Source organism: Tympanuchus pallidicinctus, unplaced genomic scaffold, assembly GCF_026119805.1.
Source record: "Tympanuchus pallidicinctus isolate F22 unplaced genomic scaffold, pur_lepc_1.0 scaffold1, whole genome shotgun sequence".
Classification (NCBI taxonomy): domain Eukaryota; kingdom Metazoa; phylum Chordata; class Aves; order Galliformes; family Phasianidae; genus Tympanuchus; species Tympanuchus pallidicinctus.
The window spans coordinates 51884632-51908191 of record NW_026294618.1 but is presented as its reverse complement, the minus strand read 5'-3'; the positions used below and the strand labels follow the sequence as shown (position 1 = coordinate 51908191).

Sequence of the window (23560 nt, the reverse complement as noted above, 5' to 3'; positions counted from 1 at the left end):
ATTGTTTTCTCTTTGGTGCACAATTTAAAAGCAGATTATACATTTTATGTGCATTCTGTTTCCTGTAATACTAAACATCAGAAACTCAAGCTCGGTAGGAACTGTCAAATTGAAACTATTACATTTCCCATTTCTCAGGTAAATATTAATAGCAAATATTGTTAAAATGCAATTAAATTACTGACTTACAATTTAGTTTTGTGATATTTGAACAAAATATTGCAAAGACTATTCTCATTAAAAAATCATTTAAAATTGACTTAAATTCTAGATGCTTTCAAAAGTTTTCCAATACTTTGCATTTGTGTATCAAATGTTTACACTGTTCTTTCTTGTTACATATATCTACAAGTGTATGTTAGGTAATGCTAATCAATAATCTTACATTATAGAACCACAGAATATCCTGACTTGGAAAAGACCCACAAAGATCACTGAGTCCAAATCCTAGCTCCACACAGGACCACTCAAAATTCAAACCCGATGTCCACAAGCGCTGTCCAAACTCTCCTTGAACTGCAGCACTTAGGGCCATGCCCACTGTTCTTTAGGAACCTGTTACATACCCACTGCCCTGTGGCGAAGAATCTTTTCCTTACATCCACCCTGACCCTCCTGTGATGCAGCTCCATGCTGTTCCCTTGAGTTCAGTTCCTGTCACCTAAGAGCAGAACTCAACCCTGCCCCTCTGCTTCTCTCCTGAGGAGCTACAGGCTGCCGTAAGGCCTCCTCTAATCCTCCTCTGGATTGAACAAACCCAGCAACTTCAGGTACCCCTCATACATCTTGCACTCTAGATCCTTCACCATCTTTGCAGCCCTCCTTTGGAGGCTCTCTAATAGTTTCATGTCCTCCCCATATTGTGGTGCCCAAAACTACACACAGTGCTTGCTGTGAGGCATCACAGCATGGCGTAGAGTAGGACAGTCCCTTAGAGTGCTGGCAGGATACAATTGTTCATTTTTTAGATGCTAGGGCTTACTGCTGACTCAGATTCAACTTGCTGTGAACCAGAACACTCATATCACTTTCCACAAGGCACCTCCCCAGTCTCTTGTACCCAGGCTGTACATGTATTTAGGGTTTCCCATCCGAGGTGTATAATCTGGTATTTGCTCTTATTAAACTTCATGTAGTTGGTGACTGCCCAGCCCTTCAATTTGTCAAGATCTCTCCTCAAGGGGGAGATTTTCCGCATGGGAGTTGATAGCTTCTGCAATTCGCAAAATAAGCAAAATTTTTCTGTTTATTTCTAAATTATTGGTTAAATATTCTTGCCCTCAGATGGGCTACTTGGGTTTAATATTATTCAATCAAATGTAAAAAAAGACAAAACAAAAATCAACAAATTAGATGTGGAACTCTGTCCAAATCTCAAGTCTGTCTTTCGCATAACCACGGTGAAAGAAATGGTCTAACTTAACTGTTATTGTCCCTGTTCAGATGTCCAGTTCAGAAAAAGTTGTTCATAGAACAGTATTTTAGATTTTCTGAATCTGGTTTCATTTACCACTCTATAACAACAATCTTCGCTTAAATCACAATGTTGGAAGAACTACTTTAAATTTCTGTACAGTTTTATCCACAAATAATAGTTTATTGCCTAGGTTTGTTTCTATCACCCCTTTTTTTGCAATATATCAATAAAATACTGGTGCAGAAAAATGCCATGACTTCAAATGATCTAAGGAAAAGTAGAGATGCATATCAAATATGGGGAAATTAAGCTAATTCATACAAAATGGGTAATTCAACTGAGGGAAAGGAGTGAGATATTACTAGTATTATTTTTTACTGAAAATATCTTTTCTATATCACATCTAATAAGAAATGAAACCCTAACATTGTAATTCTTTGGAAATTGGCAGATTATTATTCTGCAATTAAAACAAGAATTCTGCATACAGATTGGGCTGCTGAGAGGGTCAAGTGAAAAACAGTAAGTAAAAAAATAGCATCAATACTGCTATCTGAAAACTTGTTCAAAATTTGTTTGAGTCACTGTATATACACCATTATGTACCATCTATATAATCTCTTACCAGGAAAAAAGTCTTAAAATTTTCTGTCTGAAATGGAATATAATTCAGTTCTGTGTACTTCTAAGAATTCTGATCCTTTGCCATCTTACTGTTGACAGTCTCAGACTCAGATTAAATCTAGTTATGAGGACAAGGGGAGAACTGAACTTAAAAATTCATTTGCAAGTCATTTTTCCTCCCCTTCCTTCTCTATGAATCAACGAGACCATAAAGAGCAGGACAAGCAGTATGGTATAAAAAGAAGAAAACTAACAAGAGAACATTGGGAAATAGCAGTCCAATGCTCCCATCATCATTGGTCTGACATTAGCCTACAGGACAGAAAATTATGCAGGGCGTAGAGAAAGGCCAAAGGGAGCTGAGATATACAGCACAAAGAGGTATTTAAAAAGAAGCAGAGGAATAGCAATCAAGTGGCATGTCAAGTTAAGAAAATAACAAAACACTATTGCTAAGGATCTTGTTGCTATTTATCTTCTTTACATGCTTAGTACACCCTTTGAATTTCCACTTGACTGAAGAAAGTAAAGACTAATGAATGTGTGCACATGGCCTTTTTAACTGTAGAAACAGTATTTTGTTCTTTGATTTCGCATTTACACTGCTACCATCACAGAAGAAGCAGAATATGAAGTGTTTGAAGGAGCAACTCAAGCATCACTTTGATTGCAATATCATTCTCACCACTTTAATAATGGCAACAGGAAAACTCATTTGTAGAAAAGGAAGGAGAAAGGTTACTTAACTCCCACCATAACTTCCTACCTTTAGTACTAGTGTAGGCTATGTCTACACAATAGACAGGAAGAATTTCCTTGCTAAAAAGAGACAACGTTACATTATGCTGTTCACACAGATAACACTTCCCAAATTCTTTTGGTCTCTAACTTTGAAGCTTTCTAAAATACTACTATGCAGTTCTACTGATCAATAATCAGTCATCCCAAAAATCCTTTAGAAGCATGATGTATTAGTGTTAGTATCTCTCTGGAAATACTGCCAAGTACTTTCCATTTAACGTTATTCATGGTTAATAAGAAAAAAAAAAAGAGAAAAAAAGAACAGAGGAAGCTGAACTGAAGTAAATCCACTACCTAGTATTCTCTCAGTTCAGGAATTCTTGTGTGAAATTCCCCCTCACCAAATTTCTTAAAATTAGCTGCTAGTTCTACATCTCCTTGCTATGAAAACATGACCTTTTGTGGGCTGAATTCTTTGACAAAACAAAGTTGAGGTTTTATGCTGCAGGAATCTTAGAAAAAAAATTAAAAGTCTTGTGAAGGCCTGCACAGATATACGTGAGCATTCAGAAAAAATAGAGATATTTTTATAAAAATAAAAATAGAGATGTGTCAGGCATCACTCTGGAAGTAGAATTATGCTTATGATATTTAAACAGACATGTGAGGCACAAAAAAGTCCATTTAAATGGTATAGCTAGCATAAAATGCTCATTTCTATCTAATCAAATACCTGCACTGCATTCACTGCTTTGGCATCTCAGTCCTTTAAAAACTCTTTTAAAGGTGAGAAAAGAATAATTGTCATAGAATATTACAAAGCAAGAAGTAAACTGAAAACAAAAATGACTTTAAACAAGAAAGTCATAGAGGAAGTACATATGAATTGGTGAAAAATATCATAAAGAGTTAAATAAGGATGGAAAGATCTCTAAAAGAAAGGAAGCAAAGTGAACATTTTAACACCCAGAGAGGGAAACGAATCTATTGAGGCACGAGTGGTACAGAGTTAGTACAGAGTTTACTATTTTTTCCTGGAGAAATCATTAAACTTCAGTGAGCAACAATATTCAGCTGAAATCCAAAACAGCAAGTATGCAGGAAATCAGAAGCAGAAAACAATTAGACCACTATAAATCCACGCACACCTCAAATTCTGCCTCCTCATCTCAAAATGAACATATTCTTCCTGGAAAAAGCTTAGAGCAGGACAATATAGAATCATAGAATCATAGAATATGATGAATAAATAAATGGAATAACTTTTATATTAAAAAACAACAATCTGGTAGGACCCTTCAGACTGGAAAATAGTTGATTTAAATCTGTAAGAAAGTAAACTGAATGTTTACAAGCTCACATAGTTGCTCTTTTAGTTGGGGAACTGGGATTCATCAGTGGAAAACACAGGGAACTGACAAAATGAAATGAAGAGAGATGATCCTTTGTACAGCAGACCGATAGAATTAATTGCCATAGAACACTCTGAATGCAAGAACTCTGGAAGGACCTGAGGTATTGGTGGAAAAGTATTTGGAATATAGATTCAGTAGCAGCATGATTTCCAAATCAAGATGAGGAAATCCCATGAACTGAGTAAAGCTGGATATAAATTACAACTCTGATGTATGTTATTTTAAAATCCTTTTCTTGTGCTCTAAGAGACTGTGGAGCCTCCTTCCTTGGAGATCTTCAGAAGCCACCTCAGCAACCTGCTCTGGGGCCCTCAGTTGATCAGGGTTTCTACCAGATGGACCCAGAAGTTTCTTTCCTACTTTCATCATTCTGATATTGCACCAAAATCTCCGAAATAGTGCAGATGTTCATATTTTCCTCGACTGCAAGAAAGTTAAGCTGAATATGCTCTTGAAGAGAGTTGAACAGTATAAGGCATTTTAAGTTACTAAATAAGTGAAGTTACATATCAATTTAATGGGATGGAAGTAAAAAGTTATTGTGCATATCAGCATACATCAAGTTAGAAACTGATGCTCAGAATTCAATTATAAAAATGCTTTGACTGTAGCAATTTTTTTTTCCCTTTCTGCATCTATGTTTTTTTTTTTCTACACCAAACAATAGGGTTCCTGCTTGAAAAGCAATTATAAGATTACTATTTTGGTGATCTGCCTCTCCTGTTATCTTAAAAGGAACAAACAAGAACTTTTTTGGGTGGAATTCAAAAACACATAGGAAGGGTTTCAACATTGTTGTCCTATTCCTCTAGTCTGCAAAGGGATTAAAAACAAGTACATAAGCAATAAATAAAAACACTGAAGTATTGAGAACTTAAAGAGAACACCTTGCATCTGATAATACTAGCATGGGCAATATTATCTCAATTTCTCTGCTGAGAGATTTTTCCATTAGCTATGCCCACACACTTGGAGTTAAGTTTTTTGAATGAAAAGTACTGCTCATTTTCAATTAATCTACTATCTTAATTCCCCCTTCTCACATTAAATCTTCCAATCAAACTGGCAGATCATGCTCAGTATCTGTAACTTATGTAATCTAAACTCCACCCATATCCATTCATATTCTACCCACGGGAAGGAAAGCATTTCTGCTCATGAGTTTACTTAACTACTGTGCAACTATTATGATGACAATTATTGAAAAACTCCATAATTATTGCAAAATTCTGTCAGCACATATATTGAGGCTCACATGGACTAAAAAAAGTCAATTGTCTACTCCAATTAAGATTTTACATTGAGAGAATTCACACATTCCTCTTGGCTTTTATACTTTCAGAAAACATCAATACATCAATGTGAAGAAATTCAGTGTTTTCCAGAATATTAGGGATTTTTTTTTTTTTGTCTTGTCTTCTTAAAAGCAACTTTTTTTTTTTTTTTTTTTTTAAATCAGATAAATTAAAAACTCCTCTCCCTATTTCACTGGATTTGGCTCATGTCTTTCTGTTCAGCATTTCTGAATGCTTGAAAAACACATTTCTTTTTCTACTTAGTATCAATTGCCTATCAGACCACAGTCAGGCAGAATACTTTCTAACAAGTTACAGTGGTCAACTTGAGCACTTGAAGTTTTTAGAGGGTCCAGTTCAGAAACAATCCAAGCAAGAGGGGAGATTCTCATGCATCAAAGCACAAACACATACTAGCTCAAAAAAAGTGTTTACTAAAGAAATCTCCATATTCCTCACAGAAAATATATGACATTGAAAGTTAATGTCCAGAGGCTTATACCTGCCCAATCATCAAGATACAGAAGCTTTGACATGATTTTTTTTAGTAGCAGAATAAGAAATATTTTAATAAAAATGGCATAAAAAAACTAGATGTCAAAAGAGGCTTCTGCATTAAAAAAAAAGAAAAAAAAAAGAAAAAAGAAAAAATCACTACAGTAACCCACTTAATGATAATCTGTGAAAATAAAACAAGTATCACTCCAACATGGTGCATATGTAAAGATGAAAACATTGCAAAAATCTTTCTTTTCCTTAAACGAACAGCTTCATCCTACACCTTATAAACACTTCCTCAGTTACTGTTAAAAAAAAAAAAAAAAAAAAAAAAAAATTACTTTTAAGGTAAAAAAAAATCAATTCTATTATATGAAGAGGTTACTCAACTTTTAACAACTATCTCAGTTTTTTTTTTTTTTCTGGCTTGAGAACACTAATTTTTCATGTTGAATTACTAATTCCAAAACCTTTTGCATTTAGATTTAGATTCTGATGAGTATCAGAAACATGATCTATGCTTTATTTCATTCTTTTGTTTGTTTTCAGACAATATAGAAATTGAAATCTTAACAATCTTTGTATGCAAGTCTACGCTTCCGGGAGAAATTCCCTTATTTCAGAAAGTGTAATTTCTACACATGATTCTATGATTCTCAACATTCAGAAGATTTCATTACACATTTTACTCTTAAATCATGAAAATACTCAAAATAATGCTATGCAAATAACTCTTAGTCTACAACTTGTTTATTCACATGTGACAGAAAAGTTAGTTAGGCTAATCTGAAAATAAATGCTGCAGTGTGTGTGTGTGTGTTGTTGCTTGTTGTTAAATTCTGTCCAGCTAAAAGAATTCTTGCTGTGCAAATGCTGACATTACTAAAAGCCCAAATTATTTTGCTTAAAATAACTTAAACAGGTTGCTGAGTAAAATTTTAAATGAAAGTATACATGAAGGCAATATTTTTATTTTTCTTAGACAGCAAATCTTAAAGTGACTGAACATACATTTGGTTTTGGTACTGGTTTGCTGACACTTCCTTCTGCAGTTCGTCAAGATTCCTTAGCAGATATAAAAATTGTGTGACTAAATAACTCAAGGTTTTTGAGGAAAAGGAAAGGTGCATAACACACATTTCATAACTCCATCAGTCTTACAAGTTCTCTGTAATATCTGGTGCATAGAACAGAAATAAATGATATGCAAATGTGGCTCCACTGGAAGGCCAAGAGCCAAGAAATATCTCTTCCAACACATTTACAAGTGAATCCGAAATAGATATGAATTGCTTTATTTTTTCACATTACATTTTTGAAGAAACATGAAAGAATTTTTCTGTGCTAATGCAAAGTATTTTATAATGCTATCTATAGCTACATAAGCAGCTAAATATAGTGTTGTACTTGTGAAAGAAATATTGTTTAAAATGTAGAATGATTAATTCATGTGGAATTCCTCTGGTCATAATAACAGCAAAGCCCTGGAGTTACACTCTGTCACTATCAGGGTGAAATCTCAGATAACATGTGAGGTAAGATTAATTCAGGGTAGGGCTTAAATCATATGGTTTCACAGAACTATGCTTGTACATAACAGTTGCACTCTTCTGCATGGAACTGAACAAATTAATTCTTCCCTCCCCTCCAGGTCTTCTTCCTGTTTAAGGAAACTGTTTAGCAGAAGCTTATTATTTATTAAGTTCATGGCAGAATGCCAACTCCAGTACGTAAAGACGAGTTGAAAAATGATTAATTGTCCATTTAAGATAGGAATTAACTTTTACTCAAGTCAACATTTCAATTAAAGATATATATATATATATATGTATGTATGTATGTATGTATGTATGTATGTATCAAAGATTATACCAATTTACTGAACAAAGGCCCTTTACAGTTCTGCTCTGACAATGAAGAATACAAGGAGGCACTAGTTAAACCAAGAGACTGCAGACTAGCAAAATCCCCATCTGCATGCAAGAATGACAATTACATCACGGATTCATGTCATAGAAATGTTTGGGTTAAAAAGAACCTTAAAGATCACCAGTTCCAACTCCCTGTCACAGGCAGGTTTGTCACCCACCAGATCAGGCTGCCCTGAGCCCCACTCAACCTGGCCTCGAATGTTTCCAAGAATAGGGCACGCACACTTTCTCTGGGCAACCTGTACCAGTGGCTCACCACCCTGATTGAAAAATGTTTTCCTCACATCTAATTTAAATCTCTCCTACTATAGTTTAAAACTCCTTCCACTTGTGCTATCACTATCTGCATTCAAGTGATACACTCACAAAGTATTTAGAATATCTTGTCTGATTATCTATACAAGCAAATTTTTGGACTCAAACTTACATCTTTTTAAAGTGTTTCAGGAAAATATTTTTCTTCAAAACCATGCTTTTACATTTTTGCAGCTGGTTAGAAACTGTCTGTGGACATAAAAATAGAACACATATCTATATCCAGTACTCAAAAATATCTGTAACAATTTTGCATGGGAATGTTTCTTTGCATGTAGAGGAGAAAAAGAGAACAAGTTTGTGTGCCTTTACTTGAAGATAAACCATTAAGGAAATGGAACAAAAATTCAACAGAAGGATAAATATTGAGGCTAAAATTTCATACAGCATCATCAAACATCAAAAAATCTGTAAACAAATATATACTCCAGATCTAAAACACATTTAAGTCATAGAATCATATTACCCTTAGAGTTGAAAGAGACCTTAAAAGGTCATCGAGTCCAACCCCCTTGCAATGAATAGGGACATCCACAGATAGATCAGGTTGCCCAGTGCCTGGTCCAGGCTTGCCTTGAAAGTCTCCAAGGACAGGGCATTTGGCATCTAACATGTCTCCAGGCAACCTGTTCTAGTACCTCACCACCCTCACTGTAAAATACTTCTTCCTTACATCTAACATAAATCTACTATCTTCAATCTTGAAACCATTTCCCCTTGGTCTATCAACACAGACCCTGCCAAAGAGGAAGTCCCTTTCTTTCCTGTAGCTCCCATTTAGATACTGAAAGAACACTATCAGGTCACCTTGCAGAGATCTTTTCAGACTGAACTGCCCCAGCTCTCCTGGGAGGACAAGCTAAGAGAACAGTACTGTCCCTTGGAGAATTTTTATGGCCTTCTTCTGGATGCGCTCCAACAGGTTTCTGTCTCTCCTGTACCAAGGGCTGCACATCTGGATGCAGCACTTCAGGTGAGGCCTCACCAGCACAGAACAGAGGGGCAGGATCACCTGCCTCAACCTGCTGGCCACACTTCTTCTGATGCAGCAGCCCAGGATACAGTTGGCTTTCTGGGCTGTGAGGGCACATTGCGGGCTCACGTCCAGTGCCATCCACCAATACCTCCAAGTCCTTTTTGGCAGGGCTGTGCTCAATCCTTTTGGTATCCCAGCTTGTATTAGTAGTGGATGTTGCCTTGACTCATGTGCAAGACCTTGCACTTGGGTTTGTTGAACTCATGTTATTTTCTTGAATTACTAAATAATGTGAAAAGCAAGTATTGGAGAAAACGGAGTTGTTCGAATTTGGTACACATAGCTTTCCCTGTCTTCACTGTAAGTGACTGAAATTACTGTATTTTCAGTTACAGTTGTTATATTTGCTTTGTAATAGTATCAGAGGCCAAGTCCTTTCAACTACGGTTCCTTATTCTCACCTTTATCACATCTTTGCTATTGTTTCAGTTAAATCTAATGACTGGCCCATGATTCACGTGCCTGCACTCAATGATTTCGCAGACATCTCACACAGGAGAAGAAAGAATAGGTATGCACAGGGGCAGAGGATCAGCTACATTGCAGTAAATTAAACTCTACGTATAATCCTTACCACATAATATCCTAACTTATACGCAGGGACTGAAAGAACAATTCAAAGAAAAGCTGACTTGTACTGTCACCTTTGCTCTCAAGTGACAGCATCTGAAGCTAAGTACAAGTGCCTAGCTCTACCTAAACTCATCCCTTTGTTTACTTTGTAGAGCATACTTAGAGTGTATATCTTACACGTTTGTGCAGCACCATGCAAAATATAATTTTTACAACTACAAATATGCTACCTCTCTAAGCTTATTGGTATGTTTTCTCTATGCAGGACTGATACTTGCCAATTAAGCCAAGTACTTTTTTTACGCCAAATTACTGTGTGTGATACAATATCTGATCTTACCTCTCCATTCTCCAGAGGATGTATTTTAGAATAATAAGAGGTGCATATAACTTCATCATCTTTTATATAAGATGGAGTTCCAGGACGGGGATGAATGTTGTAGCGTGTCAGGCACTCACTATCTGTAATAGCATAATACTGCCATGGCTGATAGTCTACGCCATCCAGAGAACGTTCTAATATCCAATTCCCAGGTCGAGGTGAATTAGCTGCTTTCACAATAACATATGCAATCTGGAAAATCTGAAAAATAGAAACAGTGTTAAGAAATATATAAAGATGAAATTAAAAACATTCAAATTTCTTAATACTTACAAAACTAAAAAAAAATGAAGTAAAATAGAAGTTCATTGTTGCTTTTTTTTCCCTAAAAATGCAATATGGTTACACGTTTGACTATTGAAAATTTACACTATTGAAAATCTTTAACTACAGAAGTAAACTCTCCATTACCTTTTCTGGAAAAAAGATTTGTTGAATGAGGAAAGGATAAACTTCGCAAATAAAATTTCAAAGCATTTTAAATGAAACGTAACTTAGTAAATAATTGCTGAGCTGAAGTTTCAACCATATGGTTGCAAAGCTTATGTTCATATACTTACAATTTGAATAAGTGATTTTGTTTCTGTTTATGTATTTATACAGATATACTTCCTGCAGTGTTTGAGAGGTACTAAACTGTGCTGCAATTTTATTGCTCTGAAGTAAAAACATAGGTTTAAGCCACTGAAAAGTAATCATACCTGACTGAAATAATTCTATAAAACATTACTTATACCACGTGACTCAGCACAATAGCTATAAATAAATTCTATAGGGTAGAGATGCATTAAATATCACTATAAATAGAATGCAAGCATGTAGTCAATGCTCATTATGGTCCATTTTGCATGCCTTTTTAATTGATTTATCTAGGTTTGTTTCTATTCACAGGTTTGCTGGAATGAAAAGCAATAAACAATACATTTTAAATTCCAGAATGATGTATGTTAGTGACACAGTATTATTGTATTTTAGCCAACTAGGTGTTACTGTAAAACTGAAGCTAAGAAGAGGAAGCAACTATTCCCATCCATTAGGGAAGGGAAAAAAAAAAAAAAAAAAAAAAAAAAAAAAAAAAAAAAAAAAGGAAAATACAGTGAATTTCTATTTCTAAGATGCAACTCTATGAGTCTTTATATGAGGATGCCACAGCTCATCATGAAAATAATGGTGTTGATGTAATGCTTTAATACTTAATATTCCCTATGTTAGAGAAAGTTTTGATGTTTTTGAGCTTGTGGCTGGAAATGATAAAGTTGAATCCCTATGGGTAAGGATCAGGGCCAACAAGGTGAACATCTTGGTGAGTGTCTGTTACAGACTGCCTAACCAGGATGAAGAGATGGATGAGGTATTCTACAAGCAGCTGGCAGAAGTCACATGATCACCAGCCCTTGTTCTCATGGGGGACTTCAACTTCTCTGACATGTGCAGGAAATACAATATAACATAGAGAAAGAAGTCTAGAAGGTTTCTAGAGTCTATCGAAGATAACTTCCTGATGTAGCTGGTAGGGTCACCTCCCTAATAGGTTCTCTGCTTGTTCTGATGATCACAAACAGAGAAGCACTGGGAGGAGACATAGAGGTCAGGAGCTGTCTTAAACAGCGTGACCACAAAATGGTAGAGTTCTCAAATCTTGGTGAAGTCAGGAGGGGGCCAGCAAAAGCGTTACCTTGGACTTCTGGAGGGCAGACTTTGAACTGTTCAGGACACTGGTAGGGAGAGTCCCTTGAGATTCAGTCCTGAAGGGTAAAGGGGCCCAGTAAGGCTGGTAAAGCTCCCCAGGAAAAAAGCCTTAGAGGTGTAGGAATAGACAATTCTTTTATAGCAAGATAAGTCAGCGGGGAAAAATATCAGCATGGATGAACAGGGAGATTTTCCTGAGGCTCCAGGAGAAAAAGAGAATCTCTGTGGAAGTAAGGACTGGAAACTCAGGGAGAGCACAAAGTTCTTAGGATATACAAAGAGAAAATTATAAAGGCAAAAGCCCAGCTTGAACTTAACTCAGCCATTAGGGGAAAAAGAGAACAACAACAACAAAAAACTTTTTAAAAAAATATATTAACAGTAACAGTAGGATTAAGGAGAATCTCCATCTGGAGATGTGACTGAGAATGTGACTACTTTAGATAAGGAAAAGGCTGAGTTCTCAGTACCTTCCTTACAGCTGTCTTTAAAATTCAGATCAGTTATCTTCGGGATATTCTACCCCACAACTTGCAACTCTCAGATGGAGAGCAGAACAAACCCACCCCATTTCAGGTGGAAATAGTTAGAGACATACTATTCCACCTGGACTGCCACAAGTCCATGGGGCTAGATGGGATCCACTTGAGGGTGTTGAGGGAGATGGTGGAAGTGATAGTCGAGCCACTTTCCATTATCTATCATCAGCATTTCTGGTCCAGACAATTGGAGGCTTACCAACATGATTCCCATCTACAGCAAGGGTTTTAAAGAGGATCTGGGGGAGCTAATTACTGAGCTGCCACTCTGATCTTGGAGCCAAAGAAGGTTATGGAGGAGACAGCCTTAGGGAGATCACACAGCACATAAGGGATATCTGGAGGAATCAGGCCTAGCCAACACAAGTTCATGAAGAGCAGGTCCTGCTTAGTAAATCTGATCTCCTACTATGACTGACTTGTCTGGTGTATAAGGGAAAGGCTACCAACATAGTCTACATAGACTCCAGCAAAACCTTTGACACAGTCTCCCAGCAATATTCTCTGGTGGAAGACTGGTAGCCCATAGCTTGGTTGGGTACGCTCTTTGCTAGGGTAAAGAAATGGCTGGAGGGCCAGGCCTAGAGAGTGGCGGTAAAGAGTTAAATCCAGCTGACAACCAGTCACAAGTGGTGATCTGCAGGGTCAGTAATGGAGTTCAGGGAGATTGAGGCTAGATGTCAGGAAAAACAACTTCTCCTAAGAGTGGTCAGGCAGTGGAACAGGCTGCCCAGGGAGGAGGTGGAGTCACTAACCCTGAAGGCATCCAGGAAACATTTAGATGTTTTGCTGATAGACATGGTTTAGTGGGAAATATTGCCAATAGATGAACAGTTGGACTGAATCATCATAGAGGCCTTTTCCAACCTTGGTGATTCTATGATTTTCTATATTGCAAAGCTGAAAGATTCAGAATTAGTTCACATTAAATCTGACACAAATATTTAAATAATTAGTCATGTTGTTTTAAGAAAATGTTACAGCAATAATTGAAAGAAACAGCAACAGCACTCATATTATCACTTATTATTTCATAGATACTACTTTTCCTCTTAAAAACTATCGTTGACATATTTTCCATTGCGGCCACAGCTAACTAAATATATTGTGTCACAGTCATAAACGCTATTTACGGTACACAGAAAAAGATATTAATACTCATCTCCAAACTGTTTCCCTTCACCCAATTAACTACTTTGAAATGAAGGAGAATAACTGGAGTGTTTAAACATTATTTCCTGTGGGAGGTAATAAGCAAGAGCTATACTTTAAGGACTCATTTACTAAGAGTTATTTTGTACATTGTCCTCTGCCTGTATAACAAATCCATGAGTAACTTGTATGTGTATTAGAATGGTCCAGTGAAGCCACAAATTAATTCAGGTTCAGACATTCAGATTAGAAACTTCATTTCAGATTACTTCTAAAATTTTTATTTTAAAATGAATATTCATTTTAAGCATTTCTTAAATGTTGAATGGCTACCAACCAAAGATAAACTCCTTGCTAGGGTTTCTCCAATGGAGGATTTACACTTTTGGACACGGTTGACAACAAGTTTTAATCTTAATTGTGCAAACAATTGTTTCTAATATGAAAGCTTTAAAGTTTCCAAAGCCACACAAAAGATTCATTGTTAAATGGTTTTTGGCCACAAGTAATGTTTCTCTCTTCAGACTTCTCAGATACCTTGGCTCAGTGGAGCCAAGTATCATAACCAACAGGAAGTTCATTTTTGTCTGTGTGCTTTGATATACCACACTACGAACGAGAGCGAAACTTCTTATAGCTAGTTTTCAAATTAGAGCCCTGTTTTAGCAATTTCTCGTGTACATTCTGGCTTGAAGCTTCATTTCTTACTTTAAGATACTATACCGTTTGACTGTAATTTATACAACATCTTTGGCTTCAATTATTTTTCCATGTACTCTGTGCATTATTTTTTTCCCCCAACAAAAAACTTTTTTTTTTTTTTAAAAAAAAAAGCAGCAGAAACAGCAAAGTGCAGGTCATAGTGCAGAGGACATTATTTTTCTTTATCTAAGCTTTATCTAAGGAAAAAAGCTCATTAATTTAAATACAATAGTACACATGAAGGGTTGTTTTTATCCTCATCTGTTACAGTTTTTGGTCTGATTCAGAGCACTTTTATTGTCTTAGCCTCTCAGAATTCTTGTAGCGGTTTCTGCAATCTTCAGCCCAGTGATTTGTGGTATTGTCTCTTCATGTCCTATGAAGACGACAGCGTTTCTCTTATGCTTCTATAAAATAACTTCTTGCACAGAGAAACAGAGCTGGAATTGAAGATCAGACTATAAAACACAGGTGTACAGTTAATGTTATTTGCAGTTAAGGAAGGATGAGCAAACATCAGAAACACACTCTGGATTATATTCTTAACCTTTTCCACTTAATACTGGATTGAAGAAAGTATAGCAAGCAAATTCATGCTTCTCTGAAGCCTTTTCTTTGGGGAACAGGTAAAATTAGTAGACTTTTAGCCAGAATCAAGATGACAGTTGTCTCAGATCAGAGTCAGGGCTATTACTCATTACTAACCACTCAGTGCAAGTCCATTAACGTGCATCCTAAAGCAAACTGACAAAAAGAACTAGTGAAGATAAAGAACAGACTAAAATTCATTACAACAAATGATGGTTCTTACAGCAAGTCTATGCCATGAATGAAACAAATGGAGTACTGTCTTTTGACAAACATATGAGTAACTCTTCATTTACTTCATTTGGAGCTGCTTAGCAAAAACATGTTTTGGTTATTAAAATACAATCAGCTTGAGCTTAGTGGCATAAAAATACTTATATGAGAAAAGCCAATTGTATCACTGAACTTTGCTCTATTTGTTTTCACAACTGAGAAAAAGTGAAACTGCTCTTCTTTCTGAAACCAGATTTCTTAATAAATAGTTCTTAATTTCTTAATACTGAGTTTTTATTCCCACAGAGTAATTCATGAAGGATGTATACTTTACTTTTTAAATAGTATCCGTAAGACAACACTTGTCAAATAACCAAACTGTATAATCTCAGAGCACATCTGGCTTTGTGCAAGTCCAGTGGAAAGTAATCTGAAGATCAAAGTCTGTTAATACAAATGTGATAATGTAGCAATACCAAGCTGTCTGATGGCAGCAATAGTCCATTAACGCAGCTGCCAAAGTACAGCTAGTGCTTTTTTTCTACTTATACTGCTTACACCAACATAGTGCAATTACCAAAGTGGGAGGGAAACAGTCTAAATAGTCCTTTGAGCTATTCTCAAATAATAGACAACATAGTCTTTAAGAACAGAAACAGAATGAGTCTTGGGTCTCATTTTCAGAGGTAACTGTCTCAGCAGTGAGATCTACAGAGCACAAATTGTGAAGTACAATTCCATAAGTTATAGCATCGTGTTTTCTTATGAATGCCTCATAAAACATAGAAAACTGCATCCTGCTATACTGGGTAATTTGCTACACTAATATTATTCAGATAAAGCTGAAGTGAATCATTAGCCTGCAAAGGGCTAGCTAGTGAAGCAGGAAATCTCATTGTGCCTGACTCCCACCTGCACTAATATTTTAAAAAAATAAATAGATCCTTCAGTTAGAAACTGTTCATATAGATCAGAAAAACATTAGAAAAATAATACACTACCATACAATTCTATAAATGATTTTCAGTATTTCTATTTCATTTTTCAAACAGAGGATAGTAATGCCTCTAGGGGGAGCTTCCGTTAGGAACATGGTGTAAAATGCATCTACTTGTTTACCATATCTGTTTGAATATTATTACAATTCAGAGGTCAAAAATATATTCTTTATTGAGAAGTATACAGAATTTGGGCAAGGGTTTGTTTCCTTAGAGACTGCCATAAACAACTGACAAAACCTGTGGCCCTAAGCTTCTATAGGTTTTTTTAACCTGTCATTTATGAGTGCTGTTAGGGATGACAAAGTGCTCGAACACCTATTGTTCCAGTGTGAAATCTATCTAGATGTGTCAACCAAAACAGCTATTTTGGAATATCTTGCAGACAAACAAGGCTTATTGGCTGAAGGGTCATATAACTTATTGATGCATGGGAAATAATATATATTTGGACTGAGTCTAACTTAATATGGGATGATTTAAAAGGATTGTATAAATGGGTGGCACAATGGAACGGTTAGGGAAGGGACCACAGGTGGGGGAAAGGTGAAGTCAAGATAGTTGAGGGAGGAATAAATGCAAAACAGAAGAGAAGACAGAAAGAACTATTTAATGTGTCTACCTATCTGTTTCCTCCTTCTCTGCCTTGTGGCAGTCTGAACACAAAGACACAGAGCCACAACCTCACTTTTGTCAGACTTCCATGTTAAATAGTACCTAGAATGACCAGCAATCAAACATCACAACTGTTACATAGGCATCGTACATCTCAAGTTAACTATTACACCTGCATAGTTTTCCATTTTGGAACAGCCTTCTAAGAGCTCGAGATGGGAAACACCAACAAAATGCAACTACTTCTGCTAATGAGCTGAAGTGGAGGCTTTATGAATTCTAGAAACAGTTTTCAAGGGATAGTACCAATTCCTTCTGATTCTATATAATCAGTCATACTTCAATTTACATATGCTGCTATGGATTATTGTTTTGATGTGTTTTATTTTTATTTATAATAGACAGTTTTGCTGCAATAATTATCAAATGAGTGGCTATTTAAAATAACTAATCATCTTATTTTAATCTAGCATCCAAATTCGAAGGAAAGCCTTATTTAGAATTGGAGTGGCTCTACAAATTTCTCAGACTACCATCCAACATTCATCTCTATCACTATCCTGAAAGACAGAGATGTTGGTTTGAAACATTCTGCTCACAGTTAGAAATACTGTAATTGAAAACGTTGGCATAGCAGGATAAAAAGGTGCCTAGCTAATACCAATTTAGAGAGCTGACCAGTTTCATGCAGTGCTGCCTTCTAATGACGGTGTCTCTCATGATCGTTAGAGCTGTTTCCAACAGAAATATTGCTACCAGATGGGGAATTTGGGCTGAAAGATGCATATACCTGATTTCAACACCATGGATTCTTTTTTCCCCTTAATGTTGCAAACAGTTTCAGTTACTGTCTAGCAGGGCATCATCTATCTCAGAAAACAAACAAACAAACAAGAACATCATGCAAAAAACAGGATGATTACATCACCCTGTGGGAAAAACTGAGAATCATACCACACCACTGCATATCTTCTGAAGCTAAAAAGGAGAGCCCATCTCCAAAGAAAACCACCCAGCTTTAGAAATTTACATGTTTTCCCAGTGGAGAAAAATTGAATCAGTACCATTTAGTTAATACCTGCAAAACTATTACTTTTAACAGGCATTTTAGAACAGCTTAAGAATTCTTCTGCTTTGAGCAATATTGGCTTTCTCCTTCTTCATAATATTACTACCAGGGAGACTCAGGTTCCTTTAAAAATATGTTGTTCTTGAAAAAACAAATATTTTATTAATACCTCACCACTTTTGCTCATAAGTAGATGATAATTGTAGTATGTCATTTTAAAAACAAATGTTATTAGAACAGTGCACTTTATAAAATGTCAAACTGTAATGCTCTCAAGTTGTCCAGCAATTGAACATCTGAGATATATTAAGTCAAACAGTCAGTACCCTGCAAAGTTGCTGGCAATGTCAGCTTTGTTCTCTGTAATTTTCTCTGTTGGTGCTCTCCATTACTCATTATTCAGTAGTTTGTGAAGGCCTGAAAATGAATACCTGCTTCCTGTTGACCATATTTTCTGCTCATCATTGAGCTACTGTATGCCAGAACTGAAGGCTAAAATCAGTCATCTCTTTTCATAGCACTTTTGAATAACAGCAGAAAGCAATTCCCTTTCACTTCATTTCCTAAGGCTAATCACTTATTTCCATGGAGAGACACCATGGTGAAGAAAGGAAAATGGATGAAAATGGCAAGATTCAATCTTTTAGTCCTCAAAGTTAAACACCAGAAGGGAAGGGCAGAAAAGATGATTCTTCTACTTCAATTCTAGAACTTTTTTTTTTTTAATTGCTACAAGAACTGATGTCTTGCCTGTAGTTCATAGTGAAATGGGTACCTCAGAAGAAAAGGATCTTCGTTTCCTTCAACAAGCTGGAGCTTGCCATACAGTGTTCTATTTTAGCTGCATTTCACAGCAACCAAGTGCTCCACTATCCTGACAAAGATCTACTACCACCAATTTTTAGGTTCCATTTCAGAGTTCAGCAAAGAACAAACTTTGAAAGCTAAATAGCCAAACTCTATTAAATTCCTAATCAGTCACAAATGCATTGAATCTTTATATTTTAAGTATTTACCCTAATATTTAATATCTTAGTATTTTAATTTTATCTTTGGTATTGATAAAATAATGACTTGTATTCTTGTATCTAAGATTGTGCTTTTCCTAGAGAACCCTTAATTTTATTACAAAACTTTTCAGATTTCCCTTTTGTACAACAGCAAATTCATGCAACACTAATTTTATGGATGTGAAATTAAAGATCTGCTACAATTTCTGTACTTCTCTACAAAATGCTAAGTAGTACACAAGTAAACACTTGTTTTTCAGTGAGGCAACATCTGCAACCCATGTTGAGGAGGGGAATATTAACATCTGAAAGTGCTGCAGCAATAGCACAGAGCAATTTCTGCATTACTGATGTTTAAACCTTTAAATCTTTCCTGATGAAATCATAGAAAGGCTGGTACTTTGAGAGGTCTCTGGAAAACAACATGCTAATATATGGTTAACAGACATCATCTTGAGGGTCTGGGATATTGATTGTAAATACTTCAAACTTGGATCATTAATCCAAATGTGAAATAGCCATGTAATAACTTATGCCTATTCCCTTAACATGACACAATCTTTTGTCTATCTCAGTTTGGAAACACTGTACACTAAAAACAATTTGAAAAATGGGAACATGAATTAAGCAGTGACCTAAACTTTGTATCAAAAATAGAGACTTCCCAAAAGTTTAAAACATTTTAGAAAACTATTATTTGATTTTTATTTTTTCCACTTTCTCTTTAGATTCCATGTTTCTTTTATTTAATTAAAAACCTCATTGGTTAAAAAGGTTTAAAAATAAATTCTGGCAACATTTTATGTCAGTGAACTCTGGAAATTTCAAAAACTTATACAAAAAAAAAACAAAACAAAAAACAAGTGAGATTATAGCTCTGATGCCCTGATCTATGCGTATGCAAGTTCAGCTTTCACTTCTGCACTTAGCTCTTAAAATACATATACATTACACAGACACACACCTCCTGAGGCCTGCTTTAGATATGGACATGTATGCTGTATGTATTGCATATATGGCAACATATGAAACATGCAAAGTGGATACTGATATGAATAATTTCAGGGTTGTAAAAATCTCCTTTCACAATAAGAATTTAGTCATGAATAATTAGGAAAAACAATATTTTAGGACTTAAAAACCAAGAGAATTTTTTTTTTTAATCTTCACCATGAAATAATAAATTCTGTGTAAGAACAGAACAAATCTCAATTCCGCCATGCTGAAAACATCCAGTATATACCCTTCTTTAATTCTGTAAGTGACTTCTTTTACTGACTATATAAACTACACCACTGATATGCGAGCCTTTAAATACTCCTACACAGCATGCACTCTGCTGCATATAGACTTCACATTGAAGAGAGAGAAAATTGTGTCATGATTAGATTTATTTTAGCATGGTAAAAGGAATATGTTTATATTTTTGTTCATTATTCAGTGAAGAAGAAATGACTATGCAGGCTCAAATCCTATTTAAGCATCTCCATTATTCACATTATTATTGTTTCTTAAGAGTTTTAGACCCACCAGCAAACAAAGATCGTTGCTCGATTATGAGGAAAAAAAACTGCCTGTAAGTCAAATTCAATGCTCTTGAGAGCTCTGACCTACTGTGCACATTAAGCACAGCAGTATTTTTCCCCTCTGCCCTATGCCAATATTCGAACAAATACTTCTACAGTCTACTATGTAAATCAAAGGAAAATTGAAAACAAACTTCAACATATTTCATCAAATCATTATACCAATATTAGCACAAATCTTTTAACTGCAACATGGCATTTGTATGACAAAGTACCTTATTACTGCGAGGAGTTAGATCTACTCCCCAGAATCTTAACTCTCACACACAAAAAACATGATTAAAAACAAATTGGGCAATTCATAACCTTTAACACTTACTCAGCAGCCCTCCTTATACCACATTCCTCATCATGTGTAACAAAAAAACTTGCTCATCTTGTAGCATAGACTTTACATTTTAATAACTGTGAAAAAAGGTGAGCACAGCAGCAGCATAATTTGATGACAACCTCTATAGTCTGCAAAATTCATTTTTTAAATTTAGCTTTTAAAAAAAACATTAAGAACTATTCACTATTATTTTTTTTTTTTCCCAGCAAACAGCACCATTCATTTAAGACTGAGTCTCTTATCATCCTATTAAATACTGTGTCACCAGTTCCCCCAGACTCTGACTTTCATAAGTATCAAAATCAAAATAAACCCATGTAGATTTTTTTATACAAACACCCAGCACTGTATTTATGGTGGGAAATCAGAAATGATTTTTCAGGACTAATATGGATACTTAAAATTGTTGAAGAGTGCTTCCTCCACATACTATTCACACTGTCCAGGGAAAACTCTCTTTTGATGCTGCAGGAGAGTCAGCTGGATATTCTAAGTGTTTGTAAAGTACATTTAAAAGCCAAATGCAGCAGCTCCTACTGAGTGATGGTCAGCACAGCTGTACACACACAACACTTAGCTAAGGACAAAGGTCACTCACTTTTCTTGACTTTTGCATTGAGTGCTGTGAATAAAATCTTTATTCAGAGACAATAACTGAAGTTTCAATGACATCTGACACAAGAATCCTACACTGTCAGAGCATGCACTCAGTTCATGGGTATTCTCTGCTTACCAAGAAGGAAAACATCACAATGTAAGGTAAGCTTGCAAACTTGTATAAACCATGTAGTTGTTAAGCACATTTACTATGATGTCAAAATTTTTATGCAGGTCTGTTTGTTTTTATAGTTACTAATAATTATGTTTTCTAGGTATGTTTGCTACAAATCATCACTGATATATTTATGCATTTTTTCCTTTCTGTACTTTTTTACCCTGAAAATATTTCATTATAAACTATCTTAAAATTCATTAGCTTTGCTTTGGTTAAAAGGAATAGCTGGAGGGTAAAGTACGTTTTATTTCATTCTGTAGACTCCAGATTATTGCATTACCAACTAATTATGGGACTAAAGAAATGAAAGGAGTTATTAAAAAAATAAATCGGTTTCACAACTAATGGAGATACATACATAAAAATTGGCTAGGGACTTCAGTGAAATGGAACAGATGTCATTCTGCATTGTTTTCATATTCTTATTTCCACAGTTCTAGCTGGTTTTTTTTTTGTTTTTGTTTTTGTTTTTGTTTGTTTTTTTTTTGGTTTTTCTTATTTTAAGGACTCTCACTTCAACTGTCCATTCCCACTTAGGTGAGACTGAGCCAGAGAACTGGGCATATGACTTTGTTGTTGCTGAGAAGATGTTTGTATCCTCATTTACATTATTTTAAAACAGAATGATTCATGTGCCAGAAATGCCAAGTACAAATGCTAAATGTGGGACTAGAAGTCCATTTCACAGGCACAGAATGCAGGTAAAAATAACATTTCCTCACCACTCATCACTCCTAAAGCTCACAGATCCATATTTTATATGTCCAAGCTTTCTTGTCAACTAAAACCAGCAGAGTGCCAGCTACTCCAGCAAGATGCAGGACTGCTTCCCCACCACCTCAGAAATTTGTGGCCCTCCTTTCTACTGGCATCAAATCCTCACAGAAGGAGCAAAACTAGAACATTAAACTTCCAGAATGCCAAATCACCACCCCCCCTACCCCCCCCCCCCCCCAAAAAAAAAAAAAAACTGCAGAACACAAGACTATGTTACAAAATCAATGTATTGATCTAGTTCAAGTACTTAGTGCCATACCAAGAGACATAGGAATGGTTAGCCTGTTTAGAGCGAGATAAAGGAAAAATCATAACCATGAAACTGCACTACTGTTGTCTGAACAGGTTTTGCTTCTGCTCACTCTTCTCTCCTTAGACAAACATTTTTTGAGAAGAGAGACAAAACACACTGACATTTGTTAGTAACATATCAAAACTTGATCAATTTTCATTTGCATTAAATTACATTTTGGCCTGGGGACATTTAAAGCACATAACTGTAGTAAAAGAGAAAATAATAACTGAAAACCTATGCAAAAGCTTTGGACATATACACAAATTCAACATGGAAACAAGAACTGGTGCTTAAATTTCCTAATCCAGAGAGAGTATACTTCCAATTTAAAACCACTGTCCAGTCTCCATTTCCCTTATAACCTCCATTTACAGAAAATAGATAATTAATTTTGTTTATTCCTTTAGCTATTCTGATACTTGATAACAGAAGCTCCCAAAAGAAAGTTAGCTATAACTCCCCTGTACATCCCAGAAAATATATTTGGTCTTCCACAGCAGAAAAGAACAAAGATCTCCTAGTGATACACATTTTCCCCATACTATTGTGCATTGGATGCATAGACAACGTGTAAAAGCTACTTTAATCCAGCTGTATTGAAGTAAATGGCCCTATTCCTCAGCCACTAAGTTTCGTGGGCTTAGTTAAAACTAACTTTTCATATATATTAAAAGATCTGATTAATGTTTTGCATCAAGGGAACTTAAATTCGTTATCATCCAGTGTGCCTTGCATTTCACATGGCTGCAAGAATGACTGCAGCTGTTCACTGAAAGATGAGTTTAATAGCTTCTAATCGTGAGGTTCAACTGCACAGAATTCCTTACAAAGCATTCCATCAGTTTGTTTGGGGTTTTTTTGCCGGACTAGGGATGTGGTTCCAGAACCCAACATTTAAGTGATCAAGACTTAAAAATTTTGTTATTTCTTCATCAAGATCAGTGAAAGAAGGCAACATTACATTTGAGATTACTCAAGTACTCAAGCCAACCCC

General features: G+C 35.7%; 1 protein-coding gene across 7 annotated transcripts in view; it reads right to left on the bottom strand.

Moving 5' to 3' along the window:
- LAMA2 (laminin subunit alpha 2) overlaps positions 1 to 23560 on the bottom strand; it is a 322448-nt gene that overhangs the window by 220926 nt on the left and 77962 nt on the right. For all 7 annotated transcript variants that reach the window (XM_052671093.1, XM_052671082.1, XM_052671039.1 and 4 more), the window contains exon 4: positions 10186 to 10428. In XM_052671093.1, the coding sequence (XP_052527053.1) occupies positions 10186 to 10428 (243 nt within the window). The remainder of the gene's footprint in view (positions 1 to 10185; positions 10429 to 23560) is intronic.